General features: G+C 51.5%; 1 protein-coding gene across 1 annotated transcript in view; it reads right to left on the bottom strand.

The window, feature by feature from the left end:
* Positions 1 to 14728, bottom strand: part of LOC119535309 (plexin-A4) — a 175457-nt gene that overhangs the window by 25435 nt on the left and 135294 nt on the right. The window contains exons 21-23 of the mRNA XM_037837742.1: positions 14425 to 14491; positions 13433 to 13579; positions 9075 to 9234 (exon numbers count right to left, since the gene is read on the bottom strand). Of these exons, the coding sequence (XP_037693670.1) occupies positions 9075 to 9234; positions 13433 to 13579; positions 14425 to 14491 (374 nt within the window). The remainder of the gene's footprint in view (positions 1 to 9074; positions 9235 to 13432; positions 13580 to 14424; positions 14492 to 14728) is intronic.

The raw sequence follows: 14728 nt of genomic DNA, 5'->3' as shown, positions 1-14728 counted from the left end.
GCACATTAGTGGCATGTACAGCTCTGACCCCTCCCTACCATATGCATTTGGTGCAGCCGGTGCCACCGCCCCCATTTTACAGAGGGGAAAATGGCCCAGAAAGGGACTTGCTTGCCTTTTCAGGGTAGCAGAGATGTTACTAAATTCCAAGACCCTTGCTTTCAGTCCCCAAGGGCTTCCCTGCTGCCTGGTTTAGAGCTTAGCTTGGTGGTGGTCAAAATAATGAAAACATAAGGATGACTTGCCTGTTCACCAGAACGGAGGAGAAGCTGCAATAGGTCCCTGGGGACAGCCCATCACTTAGTCCTGTTGACAGCACAGCTGGCACTGATCATGGCGATTAGGGCCTCGGGGCAGTGGGATAATGGGCACACGGGGAAATGACCCATGGGGGCAGCTGGTCGCCAGCGTTTTGTTTGTTTTTGATTTTTTTGGTATGTTTGCATGTATTTTTGGGCACTGGGGCAAAGCAAGAGGAATCTCTAAGCTGGTCAGGAAGCTGATATGCTTTCTGATCGGACTCTGGAGAAGACCCCAGCCTGGGCTGAGGAATAAGAGCAGTGGTATGCTTGATTGTGGCCATGCAGTGGGTCCTGAAGTGACAAAACCTCTTGGGTTTCTCCTGCTGGCCTGGTGAATGGCATCCTGGTAAGTCAGAGGCTGGGAGTGGGGTGGGGTGGGGTGGGGTGGGGTGGGAGGGGCAGCATAGATCTTGGAGCACACCATGAAAGGCAGTCTGACATTCTGCATTTCTTGGCCCCAGAGGCAGGGGCTGGAAGAAGCAGTGGACTGAGTTCTGGACACTAAGTCCCCTGGCCGGGCATCAGGTGGGTCTCCTCCTCTGAGATGTCAGTGGGGCTTGCTGGGACTAGACGGAGAAAGTACCAGCCAAGGGCTAGCCCTCTGACTTAGCAACCGCACTGATACTCTTTACCGAAAGAGATGTAGCACATCTCAGTGGGATCTGAACAAGCCACATGGCTGGGTGGCATGAGCAATGGCAGTTGCTCAATGGGGCCTGATGCAGGGCATCCAAATGGCTTAACTCTCCTGAAGTTGTGCAGTGTGCAGCCTGTGCAGCCATACTCAGCAGCCCTGGCTCTGAGTCTCGGCCAGTAACCATATAAGCAAATGAGAGTTAGTCTGCCTCCAAACCCCAACCCAAAAAAAGTAAGGCAGAATGACTTGCTTCCCTTTAGGGAAAAATTTTAGTATGAAAATGAAGGATGCTCTTAGATGCCCTCCAGCAGAGCTAGCCCAGTCTGGGAAATAGTAAGCACTTGATGACTTGATAATAGATGAATGGACGAATGAATCAATGAACTGGAAGAATGAGTGAGAGATGGTGGTCTATTTTCCAAGCTGGAAAGAGGCTTGCACTGTCTATCCATATGTTTGTGTCCCATGGCAGGCAGACAGTGGGGTACAGTTGGAGATGAATGGCAAGCTAGGACAAAGGATGGTGTGAACTCTTCAGAAACACAAACAGGCACTTTTGTTAAAAGTGAAGACTTTTTTTCACATTATTATCGCTCATTCTACCAACTTTATGATCTGGAAAATTAAAGCAACAGTTGAATGGTAGACCATGAGGTCCTCATTCTTAAGCCATTGATCCTCCCACAAACCAACAGGGTTAACTTATTGGATTCCTCCTTTGTGCTGGGTTCTGGACTCAGTCATCTGGATACACAGATAGACAAAAAGGGGTCCCTCCGCTCCAGGCATTCTCAGTGAGGAAGGAGGACATGAACACAACTTGGGACACTACACTACACCCACACTACACTCTACAACGTGGCTCCTGCCACACTTGTGAGTCAATCAAGTGTTGGGATATGCAGGGGAGGGAGAGAGATGGCTGGACTTGAACCCTGAGCTGCAGCCAGGCTATAAGCTGCCCACACTCAACTTCAGACCCTGATCCCTAGGAAACCAAGTGGGCTATGGGCAATTTTCCTTGGCCTGCAGCACTTCCCCTTCCACAAAATCAAGTTGTGTTGCTGGTATGGACACATGCTTTCCCCACTGGCTTAGATTTGCAGGCAGTAGTCATGCACAGTGGGCAGCAGGAGACGGCTGAGGGCAGACAGGAGACACATGCTCTTCGCTGATGCTGATGCTTGGCCCCATGTGCAGCGAGGCCTCCGGGGTCTCCCAGCCCCCTGGTTCCTCCAGTCCAGCCCTCTGTCTCTGAGGGGAACCACTGGGCAGCTGGTAGGTAGGGACTGGTGTCTTTTTGGCCTTTATCTCAAAAAGTTAGGAATGTGCCCTAAGATATCAATATGAGGATAGTGAGCTGATGGAGAAGAACGGAATTAAGGAAGAGAAAGTTAGCCTTGTTTTTAGATCACTCTAGCTTATTATTTGTGGTACATTTTACAGACAAATTTCTATGTGCTTTTCTCTGAAATATCAGAAAGGTAAAACAATGAGACTATGCCCCCTCCCATACGTAGCCCTGATGAATGAAAACCCAGAGAGATGGGTGGCTGGTGTTGGCAGCTCTATCCGTGGGGTGCACAAGAAAGAAGCAAGGGCCATGCGTGGCCTGCCCAGCTGAGCCCAGATTGGAGAAGAGAGTCTGGAGTACAACTGGAAGGCAGGCCTGCATTCCCTGGCACAGAACAATTTAAGTAGGCAGACTTAAATTATTATTATTATTATTATTTTGACAGTACAGCTTAAAAACTAAAATTTATTTCAGGCTTGAGAGGAGGAAATAGAAATTAAGATACATTTGAGGACTGGCTGTTGATACAAGAATGGATAACAGGCTGGTTCTGGCTCTGACAGTCTGGCTTATGTTGGAGATTCATGCTGTAGGCTGACGCTGTAATGTTTTGCTTGCTTTTGATTCATTCTCTCCATTGTTGCACCATAATATTCATAGGTTGAGGAATAGTACACCTCAAATCCTCATTCTTACCTGCTCAGGGTCCTCAGGCCTACGTGGTTGGCCTGAACACACTCCCATGTTTACCCAATTTCCTTCTTTCCTGAAATCCCTCTTTCAGACCAGCTCTTGCCTCTATTTTCCCTGGACTCATCATGGAATGTAAATAAACATAGCAGACTCGGGGCTCAGCCTTGCAGAGCACTGTTGTACTACTTAATGACCTTCCCTCAGCAGACGTATGAGCCATGCTGCTCCCCTGAGTAAAGCAGGGGCCTGGCAGGGTCCAGGTCAAAGGCCAAAGTAGCTGGCTTCTCCCTGTCCCGGGAGTGGCCCATCTCCCAAAGTGCTCAGTTGTGTTCATTCTATCTCAACCCCACGGCAGGAGTACAGAAGGGAAGATGGCGAGGGAGGCCTACCACCTTCAGCTAGGAAGGACGGCCCGCTGGCCTCTTTGCAATGTGTTTGGCTGGTTGAATAAACCTCATGGGGCTCCTGAACAAGGGCTGAATCTAATTTTATGCTCTGTGTGTTGTTATATATTCAACATATGCTTTTTAATAACAGTAATGGGAATAAATAGAACCCAGGTCTCCTAATTCCTCGTCCAGCATTCTTTTCACCAGATAGGCTCCCTCTGTTTTGCCTATTAAAATAGCACTAAAAATCTGTTGTGTCCCCAATCTGCTCTCCATGAGGTGACCCCATTAGGACAGCTGAGGGACAATGTGGCTGCTTGGACAATGGCCAGCCTCCCCAGGTGAGTGTCAGGCCTCCCTGATAGTTTTTGCCTGCCCTCAGGGCACAGGGAGAGGCAGGAAAATACCTCCAGGGTACCTAATGACCTGAGGCGCTAGGCTCGGTGATGGCCTCAATGAATTCTGGATGCAGTGACCCCTGCAGTCCTCTCTAAGAGGCGTCTCCTGTGGCCGCCATGTTGAAACTCCAGATCCAGAAAGCCTTAGAGTGCCAGTCTCACTCATTCCTGCAGACAACATCGATGGGGTGCCACAGTGTGCCAGGCACTGTGTCAGCAGGATAGCATACAAAGCTAAATGAGGCAAACATTATAAACAAAAGTCCTTGCCCTTGAAGTGTGAGAGAGCAAATAATCACAGGTGGAAGGGCCCCACACTACCTTCAAATACAGGGACCAGGAGAAAGAGGCTGGAGGAGCCACGGAGCCACTGCTCTGCAGACCTGTCAGCGGTGAGCTCCAAGGAGACCCTTGGCTGGGAGCCCTGAGACCTCAACCCCAGATGCTGTGAAGTGACAGGAGCGGGATGAGAGAGAAGCGCCGTGGGAGACCCTGACAGGATCAGAGTGGGACTGCTACGAAGGCGAGGAAACTGACCCTGGCATGGAAGGAACTTTCTAAAAATATTTTGTTAAAAAAAAATGGAATAATTTTATTGTGAGGCCAAGTTCTAAAATATAAAATGACTGAATTATGAAATGATGCATTAAAAGAAAAGAAATTCCTAAATAGAACCATATCATCTGCATTTAAGGTGCAGGTCTTTGTAAACTGTAAGGAGACCTGCACTGCTTAGTTGTTGCTATTTGGGGGTGTGGGGGAGCGGTAGGAAAGGGGAGGCTGTCCTCGGCTGCCCGATTTAAGGAGAAGAGCCAGCTAGAGATGAATGGAGATTTTCAAATCTGGAATATGGCAGCTCTGGCTCGCTCCAGGCGTTGGATGGGGTCGAAGGAGTTAAAAAGGCAGGTGCTGGGTGGTGGGCAGCAGGAAGGGAGACCCCGGAATTCCTATGCCTGGTGCTAAGAGAAAAGGGCTGGCTCTGACCTCTCTCGCAGCTACTGCCCAGCAGCTCCGTGCCCTGCTCCAGGCTCCAAGCACAAAGGACAGAGGCACTCACAATCCAATTTGTTACACTTCCGCCTTCCAGGGAGAGAAGGAGGTGAAATAAAAAAGAAAAAAAAAAAATCCCATTATCTTTATCTGTCCTTCCCATCAGGTGCAGCGGTAAATGCAAACTGGGGAGACAGCTGCTGTGAACTCTTTATATTTCACTCAGAAGATAGTGTATCTTTTTATTGCATACAGGAATTACTTATTTGAAAAAAAAATATATCCTTTCAGCACGACTTGGCGTCAAGATAGAGATGGGGTGGAGGAGTTCCGGGGGCTACTGAGACAGCTTTGGCATTAAACAGGAGGAACCTCTGGAGGTCACGGGCAGTAGCAGAGAAGAACGGGCTCTGCAGGTCTGCAGCTGACAGCCTGTGAAGGCTCAGGGTATGACTCGCTGTCATCTCTGCCTCCCTGCTGTGTGACCATGGCCCAAGCACTAGGCCTCTCTGAGCTGCAAATTCTCCATCAGTCCAGTGCAGCTGAATGGCACTAATTATTTCCTCTGGGGAGCGAAGGGAGGAGGCAAAAGAAGTTCCTTGGCTTGGACAGAAGAAGTGTCCTACCTCCTGCTACTGTGATAAGAAATGAGGAGCTTTCCCCAGTCTTGCTGGTACCCTCCCCCCTGGCAGCTAGCTTGCCACCAGGTAGGTGTTTATGATACATTTGTTGAAGTGTTTAGAGATGCATGTGGGTGGAAATTACACTGGAGGGAACAGCTTCACATAGAGCGGAGTGGGGTGCTCCGGTGGGCACTGTGCTTTGAGAACTCCCCAAAGGGCCACCTGCCCGAGCACATTCCCAGCCCCCTGCCCCCATGATATCATTCCCTGCCAGGTTCCAGCAGACTGCAGTGGAGGCAGGCCCTCTGGCTTTCACTGTGGTTCCCTGTCTTATGTTCATTAATGCCTGGAAGAGTCTGGTGGACGGGTGAGGGGGGTGTGGTGATTGGGAGCTAGGGCAGGCCTGGGCCCAGAGTGATGAAGGGGAGAGGGGATGGGGCTGGACTTAACTCGGGACAATTACAGGGCTGGATTAAAATGTCTCTACTTCTGAACTGGCTCGGGACAGGGCTCCTTGTCTTGATGGGCTGCAAATCCATCCAGAAGAGGGGAAGGTAACTTTGCCCAGTGACCTCAGCTGTGAAAGCAAGAGGCACAGGGAGTGTGGGGGGAACAGGGTGGGGGGAAAGGTGAGGGATGAGTGGCTGTCTTGCCTCTGCTCTGTCCAGCCTGTTTACCTATGTGCTATGTGTCCCTTCAGCATAGAATAATTTTTCATCATAATCATACCTTACATTTATAAATTGCTACAAGATGGGGAAAACTCGCCTTGCCTCTTCTCTCCCCTTGGGGGCTATGAGGCTGAGTCAAACAGTGTTGAAGAAGCATTTGGGTCTCTGAGGAGGCCTCATTTTCCTTCTTATTCTGACTTTGGCAAGAGGAAGCCCAGGGCTTTGGGGGATGGCTCCAACCCTGGATTAACAGAGAAACAGGAAATTCCAGAAGAGCATCCTTCCTGGCTGAGGGGCTCTGCATGATGCCCCTTCCCCAGCGGGGGGGGCTGAGGCTCCAGCTGCCCTGGTCTCCCCTCTTTGGCTTCTCCCTTTATCAGTCCTTGCTACGGTGGCCTCTTCCTCCAGGCATGACCACAGAGCCCCTCCAGCTGTGTGTGTGATGGGAGACTAGCCCCTTTTGTCTCTTGGGTCCATTAAGCATGAGTAGTTGAGGTGAGAGCTGTGTCACTGGACAGCCATCCCCTTCTGGGAACCAAGGGGCCTTTCCCTGCTCTTTCTCTGGCCCCAGGAGCTGAGCAGCCCTCAAGCTTCCTTCTCTCTTGGTGGATGGCTGCAGCTGCTTTGCATGTGGCTGCTTCCACCACAGATGGTTTATCACTACAGCTGCGGGATGCTTTACATTTTTTCATTAACAACTTGCTTTGCTGGGCTTGTACCCCGCCCCCTAGGCCTTCTAAGGGAGCAATTTTCTAAAGCTAATAAGCAGCCCTTCACCTCCCATCCTCAGAGTGTGCGGTTTCCAGGTGGAGCGACAGGTCCTGCACAGCACCCACCAGCCATGAAATCCTCTCTCCAGAAGACCAAGCAGGCATGGAAGGGATGCTCCTTGATTTTCCTTCCAGAGATGGGAATGAGACGCTTTTGAAGAACCTTGCCCACCACCCCCGCTTCCTGAGCACCATCAAGCGTTTAAGCTACCACAGGACTTATCTGTTTTTACCACCCCATCTGTCTTTTTTGATGAGGAAGAAAAGGGATGCCAGTGCAAAAATTCAGCCGCATTTCATCAGGTATGTTTTCATCTGTTGCTCTCCCTCACGGAAAGCCACACCCCTTCCAAGCACCAGGAAACATACAATTCTAGCTGCACCCACACACAGGGACTCCATCTGTGTTCTACAACACCCTTTCCAAATGCACTTCCAAGCATCAAGATACATGTTCTTACGAGAGCTCTTGCTCTTGGCCCCTTTAGTATCAAAGTTAGTGTCCCACCTGCCTGCAGATAAGGCCACGGAGAAGGCAGGCGTGGACCCTGCCATGGGTTCCACAGATCCACCAGACGGAAGGCATTTCAGGTGTTACTACTGAGCTCAACTCCCCCTGGAAAACCCACTACGGAGCTCCCCACTCCACTGTCTGGGGGTGAGGAACGTGGGGATCTTCCCTCCCAGGAACTGTTTTCTCCCCCACTGATTCTGTAACTGGCCCCTTCTTCTCAATAGTCTGGACTCTGCTTGGCAGCAGAGTCACCCAAGAGTAGACACTAATATCTACTCTGACTCTCAGGGTCGATGTGCTGGGCACACACATGGAGACACACCGCCAACTACCACCACTCACATATGCGTCCTCTGTATCCCAGAAACAATGTGTCAGAGGCACCTTCAAAGTGACGAGGAGCACACGCTCACCCATCTTTCTCCCTCAGCATTGGGGCTCTGGGCACAGAGCCAACACGGTGAGCCAAGAGCAGAGCAAGAGGACAAGGGTTAAGTGAAGCAGCAGGCATTTAGGTTAGCAGAACTTCCTGATCCTAAGAGTCTTTAGGCATCAGAATTTGGGGGAAGAGGAGAGAGGGGCAGTGGTAGGGGGTGAAAATTCCCTCTGGATTGTAGAAAATAGCCCAGATGCCCATCTGTCTTGGATAGCTTAGCTGAAGCCAGCCTAGAGGCCAGATGGATGGATTAGGGGCCTCTGGAGGGCCCTCCCACCCCCATGTTGCCATAAATCCCCAGACACAGGCAAGAACACACACACACAAACACCTTTCTTTCCACACCCAGGATCAACAAACAGACATATACAGTTTCCCTCCCAGTACTGTCCTCATAATCAATAACAGCAGCAGTCAGTATTTCTGAGTGGGTGCTGTGGGCCCAGGCACTGCATTATGAGATGTTTACATGCACAATCGCATTTAAATCTCACTATAAGGCAGGTACTATTGTTATCTTCATTTTAGAAGCCAGGAAACTAAGGCACAGAAAGGTTAAGTAACTTGGCAAAGGTCACACAGCTAGGACTTGGCAGTGCCATGACTCACAACCAGCAGTGTTTGAATGTGACCCCTGATGCCGAACTGCCTGCCTTCATCCCCAGCCTCCTCGGAGCCTGGGGCTTCCCACTGGGATCTCCCCAGACAACATCCTATGAAACTCAAGAAAACTGTAACTGGATCTAAGTATGACTGGCCTTAAGTGGCATGCCCTTATTTATATAGGCTTTGCAATCTATTCATGGAACATTCAAATAAAATGTCATCCTGCTGCCCAGTAGGCTGTCATATCTCATTTTCTTCTATTCTTGCACTCCGTCCTCCATCACTGACCCAGATCCCTCATGCCTTAGCTATACAGCAAAAACTACAGACACAGAACAGAAGGGCTGGGAAGAGCCTGGGGGGGGGGGGCGGGCAATGAAAGTGGTGGCAAGATCGTGGACTGCAGAAACCTAGACTCTAAATTCCCTTTGCTCCAGTTATGGCTCTGCCACTCCCACCTCTGTGGCTACTCAAAGGACCCCAGCGGCATAACCTGCAGCCTGCAGACCCCTCTCTGCCTATTCCTCACCAACCAGCTGTGGCCAGCTCCACATAGGTCATGGAGGCAAACCCCACGGGGTCCTGGGGCATCGTGCATACCTGCCTCCCTCCAACCCACGATTATCTCCCCTCTGCTTCCTGCACCCCGGTTTTGCCTTGCTGCTGAGAGGTGAGGGCGGGAGGTGCTCGGGAGCCTTCTGTTCTCAGGACCAGTTGCAGGGACAGCCCCCGGGGTGAGCAGCCTACTCACCCAGGTCCATGTCCACAGCTTTGGGCCGATGGGAACAGGGCACATTCTTAAAGATGGCGTCCAGAATCTTCTCTTTGACCTGAGTGATGGTGTCGCAGTTGAGGATTTTCACTGGGATCTCGGGGCTGTTGACATTGTCTGGGTTGACACAGCTCAGGACCTGGGGGTGGGGGTGGGGAAGGGGGGTGGGAGGGTAGAGAGGAGGCGCATGGGGGAGTGCAGCAGAAGACTCGAAGAGTCCCAGCAGCACTCTGAGCCTGTCTCGGACGCCGCCTCCTTTTTCAGGGTGTTCTGAAACACGGTGGAGTGACCCCAGCCCATCGGTGTATCCCACCAAGCCCACTGCCCTTTCCTGCCCAGGACAAGCAGCAAAATACTGTGGTTTTGGTGTCATTACGGGAGGAAGAGTGGCACACTCGGTTCCCTGGCAGGGCAAACTTTGTTAAAATCCTGATTTTCAAAGGGAATCCCGTCCAAGACTGCGGATGCAGCGAGGGAGGGGTGCAGCGAGGGAGGGGTGCGTTGGATGAACACTAATGCCTGCGTGTGCACACACTGCCCCCCACCCCCCATGGCCGCAGAAGGCCCGGCCGCAGCGGCACAGTTGCCGCTTGCCCACCTGGTCAGCCCCTGCCCCATGTGGTGTACCAGCAGTCTCGTCCCTCCCTCTCACACAGACACACAAACTCAGAACTAACAGAAACCTGCTCCTTTCTCAAATGATTTCACAAGCTTTGGTTTTTGTGAGGGTTTCAGGTGGATCAGAGGTGGGAGAATCTGTAAGAAGCTTAGTGTGCTTTTTAAACATAAATAAGGAGGTGCCCTTTAAAAACTGCAGGTCCGGGCGCACCTGAGATCCGGTCCTGGCTCTGAGCAGGAAACCTCGTGTTAGGGGAAGAGGTCACTGCCCCATCCAGGCATCAACTGCTAGTTGGAAAATTTAAAAGATTCTATTTAAAGCACCATACTATGCATTTTTTTTTTCTTTAAGACATTCTGGGCCCTTCTGAGGGTTTTCTTCTCTTGGCACTCTTTCTACATTGATGAGACTGTGTGGGATCCTGGGTGGAGCACAGTGGATGGTGGGTGCTGTGGGAGTGAGCTAGGGCAGGAGGACCAAGGCAGAGAGCTCTGGGCAGTCGCGGGGATCCCTTCTCCACGTGACCATGCCATTCCGGGCTCCGGGACTCTCCCTCTGACACTGTGGCCTGAGCCCTCTGCGTCTCTCCTTCTCTGAACTTTCACTGCCCCATAACCATTTCCCAATTGGCATGTCTGGTTTGCAGAGCCAGACAACACCCTCCCTCCCACCCCTACCCTCCTCCTGCTCCATGTGGTGGCAATTAGAACCCTGGCCCCGGACGCCTGCCTTTCATTAGCAACCAGACTGCTATGCGCTCAAATGGGGACATGCTTGCTCCATTATGAAGAAAAAAATTCTCTTGAATCTATAAAACCCAACTCTCACCTTCAAAATGCCCTAAGCTGAAAACGATGGTGAAAAGAATTCTGGACCATATGTTTCTTCCAAGCGAGTGCCCCTCTCCCAGACACCCCCTTCTGCTAAGAGCCTTCCAGGACCCCTCCCCTCACCCCTCCAAGGTCAAGCAGCCTGACCTCTGGGAGCTGCCCTGGCTGCTTGTGCTGTTCTCTGGGCCAGTGGGGGACAGGCTCAGTCTCCCCCTGCAGCAACATGGCTTTCTCTGGACTTCCTTTCTGAAAGGCCTGTCAACCTTGTGCCTTGTGTATGGTCTCCTGGCATTTCTACTTGCTGCCAGGGGTTCATGGTGGCCTGGTGGGAACAACTCCATGGGACCTTTCAGGGCAAGGATTTACCTTCCCGAGAGGCAGCAGGGGCTCCACAGAAGGACAGGGTTCCCTGGTCTCTGGCCAAGCACAGCTCCACCCAGAAGTTTCCTATCCCTTTATCCCCCGTAACAGTTTCTTAGCAAACTGCCTGGTGTTTTCTCTGCTAGGGCAGTGCCTCTCAAACTTCAATGTGCATAAGAATCAACAAGGCTGTGTGTGTATGGGTGGGTGGGGGGGTGGGTGGGGAGTGGTTGTTAAAATTCAGATTCTGCTTCCGGAGGTCTGGGATGGGGCCTGAAGGTCAGTATCCCAGCAGGCTCTGCAGCAAGGCCCACAGTGGTCCTGGGGTACTCCCAGCAGCAGGACCCTTGCTGGCCCAAGCTCTAGCATCACTCCAATTAATCACTCAACACGTAAGAGGAGCACCTGACTCTACTAAAGTGCTGTGCCCGGTTACCCCCGAGCCTCTGAGAGCTAGTCTCATTCTCTGTGGTTGCCCAGGACAAGGTCACTGTCACCGGCCCAAAGCAACCTTGGCTTCTCCAGCCACTGCTGAATCCCACCGCTTCCCATCTTTTTACTTGCATCCTTCCCCTGGGAGTCTCCTGCAAGTCCTGCCTGCTGCTGTCTAACCCACTCTCTCCCTCTCCCGACCTCACCAGCGAAGGGGCTGCTCCTGGCCCTCCAGGGGGGCTTATCCTTTCACAGACCCAAAGGCGGCTGCTCAATCTCCCTGCAGCCATTTCTTCTCCAGGCAAAACAATTACCATCTCTTTCCCCTAACCTCACTGTCCCTCTTTCCCAAGTCTTTCAGTCCTTAATGGATGATCTCTGACCCACGCTAATTTCTTCACATTCTCCATAAGCGAACAACAGCTTGACCTCCGGAATAAAGGATGCTGCAATTTGGGCACAGGGCGTTATTACAACTCATTGTGTTGAATTCAGTATTGGGAAGCTGCTGATGAGAGCAGGTAAGAAAGGGAGTGCAGTGGGGGAGATCAGGCAGGAGACATTGAGACCGTGGTTCTGTCTCATTAAGAACTCTATTTTTTGGAAGGTTTTTTTTTTTTTTTTTTTTTTTTAACCTTTCCCATTTTAATTGTAGCCTCCAACTCTCCTCTGGAGCAGATGGTGGCTGCAAGGAAGCAGTGGCTTCATTCACATTCTGCTCCTTTGAATCCTCACCAACAGAGCCAACCCCGGCAAATCTGTTCAAGTCCCTACTGGGACTCCTGGTGCTCTCTGAAGATGGGAGTGGGACAGGTGGGTGACCCCCACATCACTCTCAGCCAGCAGCACTGGCTTTGCTCAGAGCAGCAGGGCCTGTCTCCAAGCTGGCCTTGGGGTCTGGGATTTGCCCCCCACTCGGAGGGGCTGTGGGAAAATCCCACTCCTGCCCAGCTCCGCCATGCCCCGCCTGCTGCTTGTTCCATCTCCTGATAACTGCGTGCTCAATTCCATCTACGGTCTGTCCTCTTATTTCTTTCCCCTTTGCTCTCCCTTTTGTCCCCTTTCTTGGGGGTCACCTGCACATTACCCCCACATTCATTCTGGATCTCGTTTTCTTGCTCCTTCCTTCCCCTTACTCTCCCTTCCCTGGAAGGTCACGTGTCTCTCCAAAGAAAACCTGAGAATGAGCTCCAGGCCTGGAGAGGTGGTGGGCAGGCGGTGGGCAGCCACGGAGGGCAAGAGAGGCAGGAGGGGTCTGGGTGAGGCGCATTACTGAGCACGTCCACTGGGCTCACTGCTCTGCATCTTATCTCATTCAATCCCTTGGCCAAACTTCATTAGGTAGGTACTATTATTATCTCCATTTAGTAGATTCTATTTTTATCCTCAATTATCAGATAAAGAAATCCAAACTCAGTGGGATGAAGGGACACGCCCCTAGCTGGCCAGCGGCTGGGCTCAAATTTTGGTCTGATTCCAAACCCCGTGCCCTTAAACATTAAGCTATGTTCCACCCACGGAGACAGTCTCTACTAGAAGAAGTGTCTGACCTTGATAGAAGGAGCCCCGTGTTCCTTGGATACACCCCTTAATCCACTAGGCCTCCGGACAGCTCAGGCTGAGGTCATATCTGACATATTTGAGTTTATACCAGTGGGCTTCAGAGCCATGAGAAGCGATTTCTAGTTTCCCCCCTTCCATGTCCCCCCACCCCCCTGTATCTGTTCTGTGAGGCATCGATTCTCCACACTGGAAGAAGTGATGAGAAGGAATTCACCAAGGTCTGTCAGCCAGCTAAAGGCAAGGGGTTATAACTCAACTATTCAGCTCATGGGCCCTGGACCCACACTAGCCTTTGCTCAAGTGTTGCTCAGATGTGTCTGAGCCATTGGTCCCCCAAATCCAGATGGCCTGGTTTGGCAGCACAGGGGAAGTCTGAGGTGACTGGCAGAGGTGGAACAGCTTGCTGGAACCCAGCACCTGACAAAGACGGAGAGCTGGCTTTTCAGCACTCCCACAGTCCTCTCTGCTGGGAAGGGGCTGCCAGGCCCAAAGACTAGTTACCACAGAGCCATGGGGAAAAGCAATCATCTTACCAGGGTTTTGTAGTCGATCTGCTGGCGGATGAGCTTGTCCTCACTCAGGGAGTAGCGGGCCTCGCCTGTGATGGCGTCGATGGGCCCCTTCTCCATCTGCTGCTTGATGGCACAGAACAGGGAGAAGAGGGGCTCCCCAGCACACTCCTGGATGCAGAGAAGAAACATGCAGAGGCACCTCCTGTAGTCCCTGCCTCTCCTTCTCCAGAAGGCTGTTTTCAACTCCTTTTCATTTCTTTTCTCCTGCTCCTACATGCTCTTCTCTACCTCTTTACCCTTCAGATTCATCTATCTCCTGGCTCTTTCGATCACAGGGTCTTCTCCCATTCCATCCTTTCCTACCCCTTTCTAGAGCTCCCTCTTCTTTCCTCCCTCTTCTTTCCTCCCTCTCTCCCTCTCTGCCCCCCCCCCCCCCCCACACACGCACTCCACTTTCTGGGGCCCCATTCTGAGGCAGAGGTCAGTCCTCTGTGGTCTAAACTCTCCAGAAAACAGGCTACTAATTGGAAGGCAAGCAGTTCCTCCACCTTGCAATCACATCCTTGGCTTATCTGTGGCCAGCATGTGGCTTCTGTACCTGCCTGGGACTCGTATCAGCCTCAGTAGGTCTTGGACTGGGAGAGACACAGAGGGTGAGGGAAGGGGGGAAGCAGGGTAATAGCGGGTGAATTGTTTTGAGATTAAAGTGGGAATTTAGGGCTTCTCAGAGGCTTGATCTATCCCTCACCTAGGAGAAAACCAACCTGTGGGGATACTGTCCCTCTAGCTAGGACTGTGGGGGCTCTGTCTTCTGAGACAGTTAGGATTCTGGTCCTTTTAAAGATGGATTTAGGGGTGATTCCGTTTTTTGTTGGGGTTTTAAGAGCCTGGCCTTGTAAGTGTGGATTTGTGGGGCAGGGAGTGAAACAGGGTAGACTGGGGATGATAGAAGGTTAGTACCCAGGCTGGGGTACCTGAGGCAAGAGACAGAAATACCCCCATTCCGATCCTACCTTGAGGAACTTGTAGAGCAGGAACGTGAACCAATTGGTCAACATCTTCTCAGCCACCGACTCCGTCCTATCACCAGTCACGGAGGGAACCAGCAGAGCAAGACAAAGGAAAAAGCAACTGGTCAGAGCCCATGGGCTGGGAGGGCAGGGGAAGAAGTCTGCACTGACTTTGCTGTTTAAAGCTTTTATGTTAAATCTTGAGAATCCAATGAAGACATGAATTTCATGGACTCCTAAATACCCCCAAAACAATAAGACAAGCTCTTCCCACAAAGCTGGAAAATGATATTCAGGCTCCCCAATG

Source organism: Choloepus didactylus, chromosome 5, assembly GCF_015220235.1.
Source record: "Choloepus didactylus isolate mChoDid1 chromosome 5, mChoDid1.pri, whole genome shotgun sequence".
NCBI classification, from domain to species: domain Eukaryota; kingdom Metazoa; phylum Chordata; class Mammalia; order Pilosa; family Megalonychidae; genus Choloepus; species Choloepus didactylus.
The sequence above is the reverse complement of the archived record's forward strand: the minus strand, read 5'-3'. Positions and strand labels throughout refer to the sequence as shown.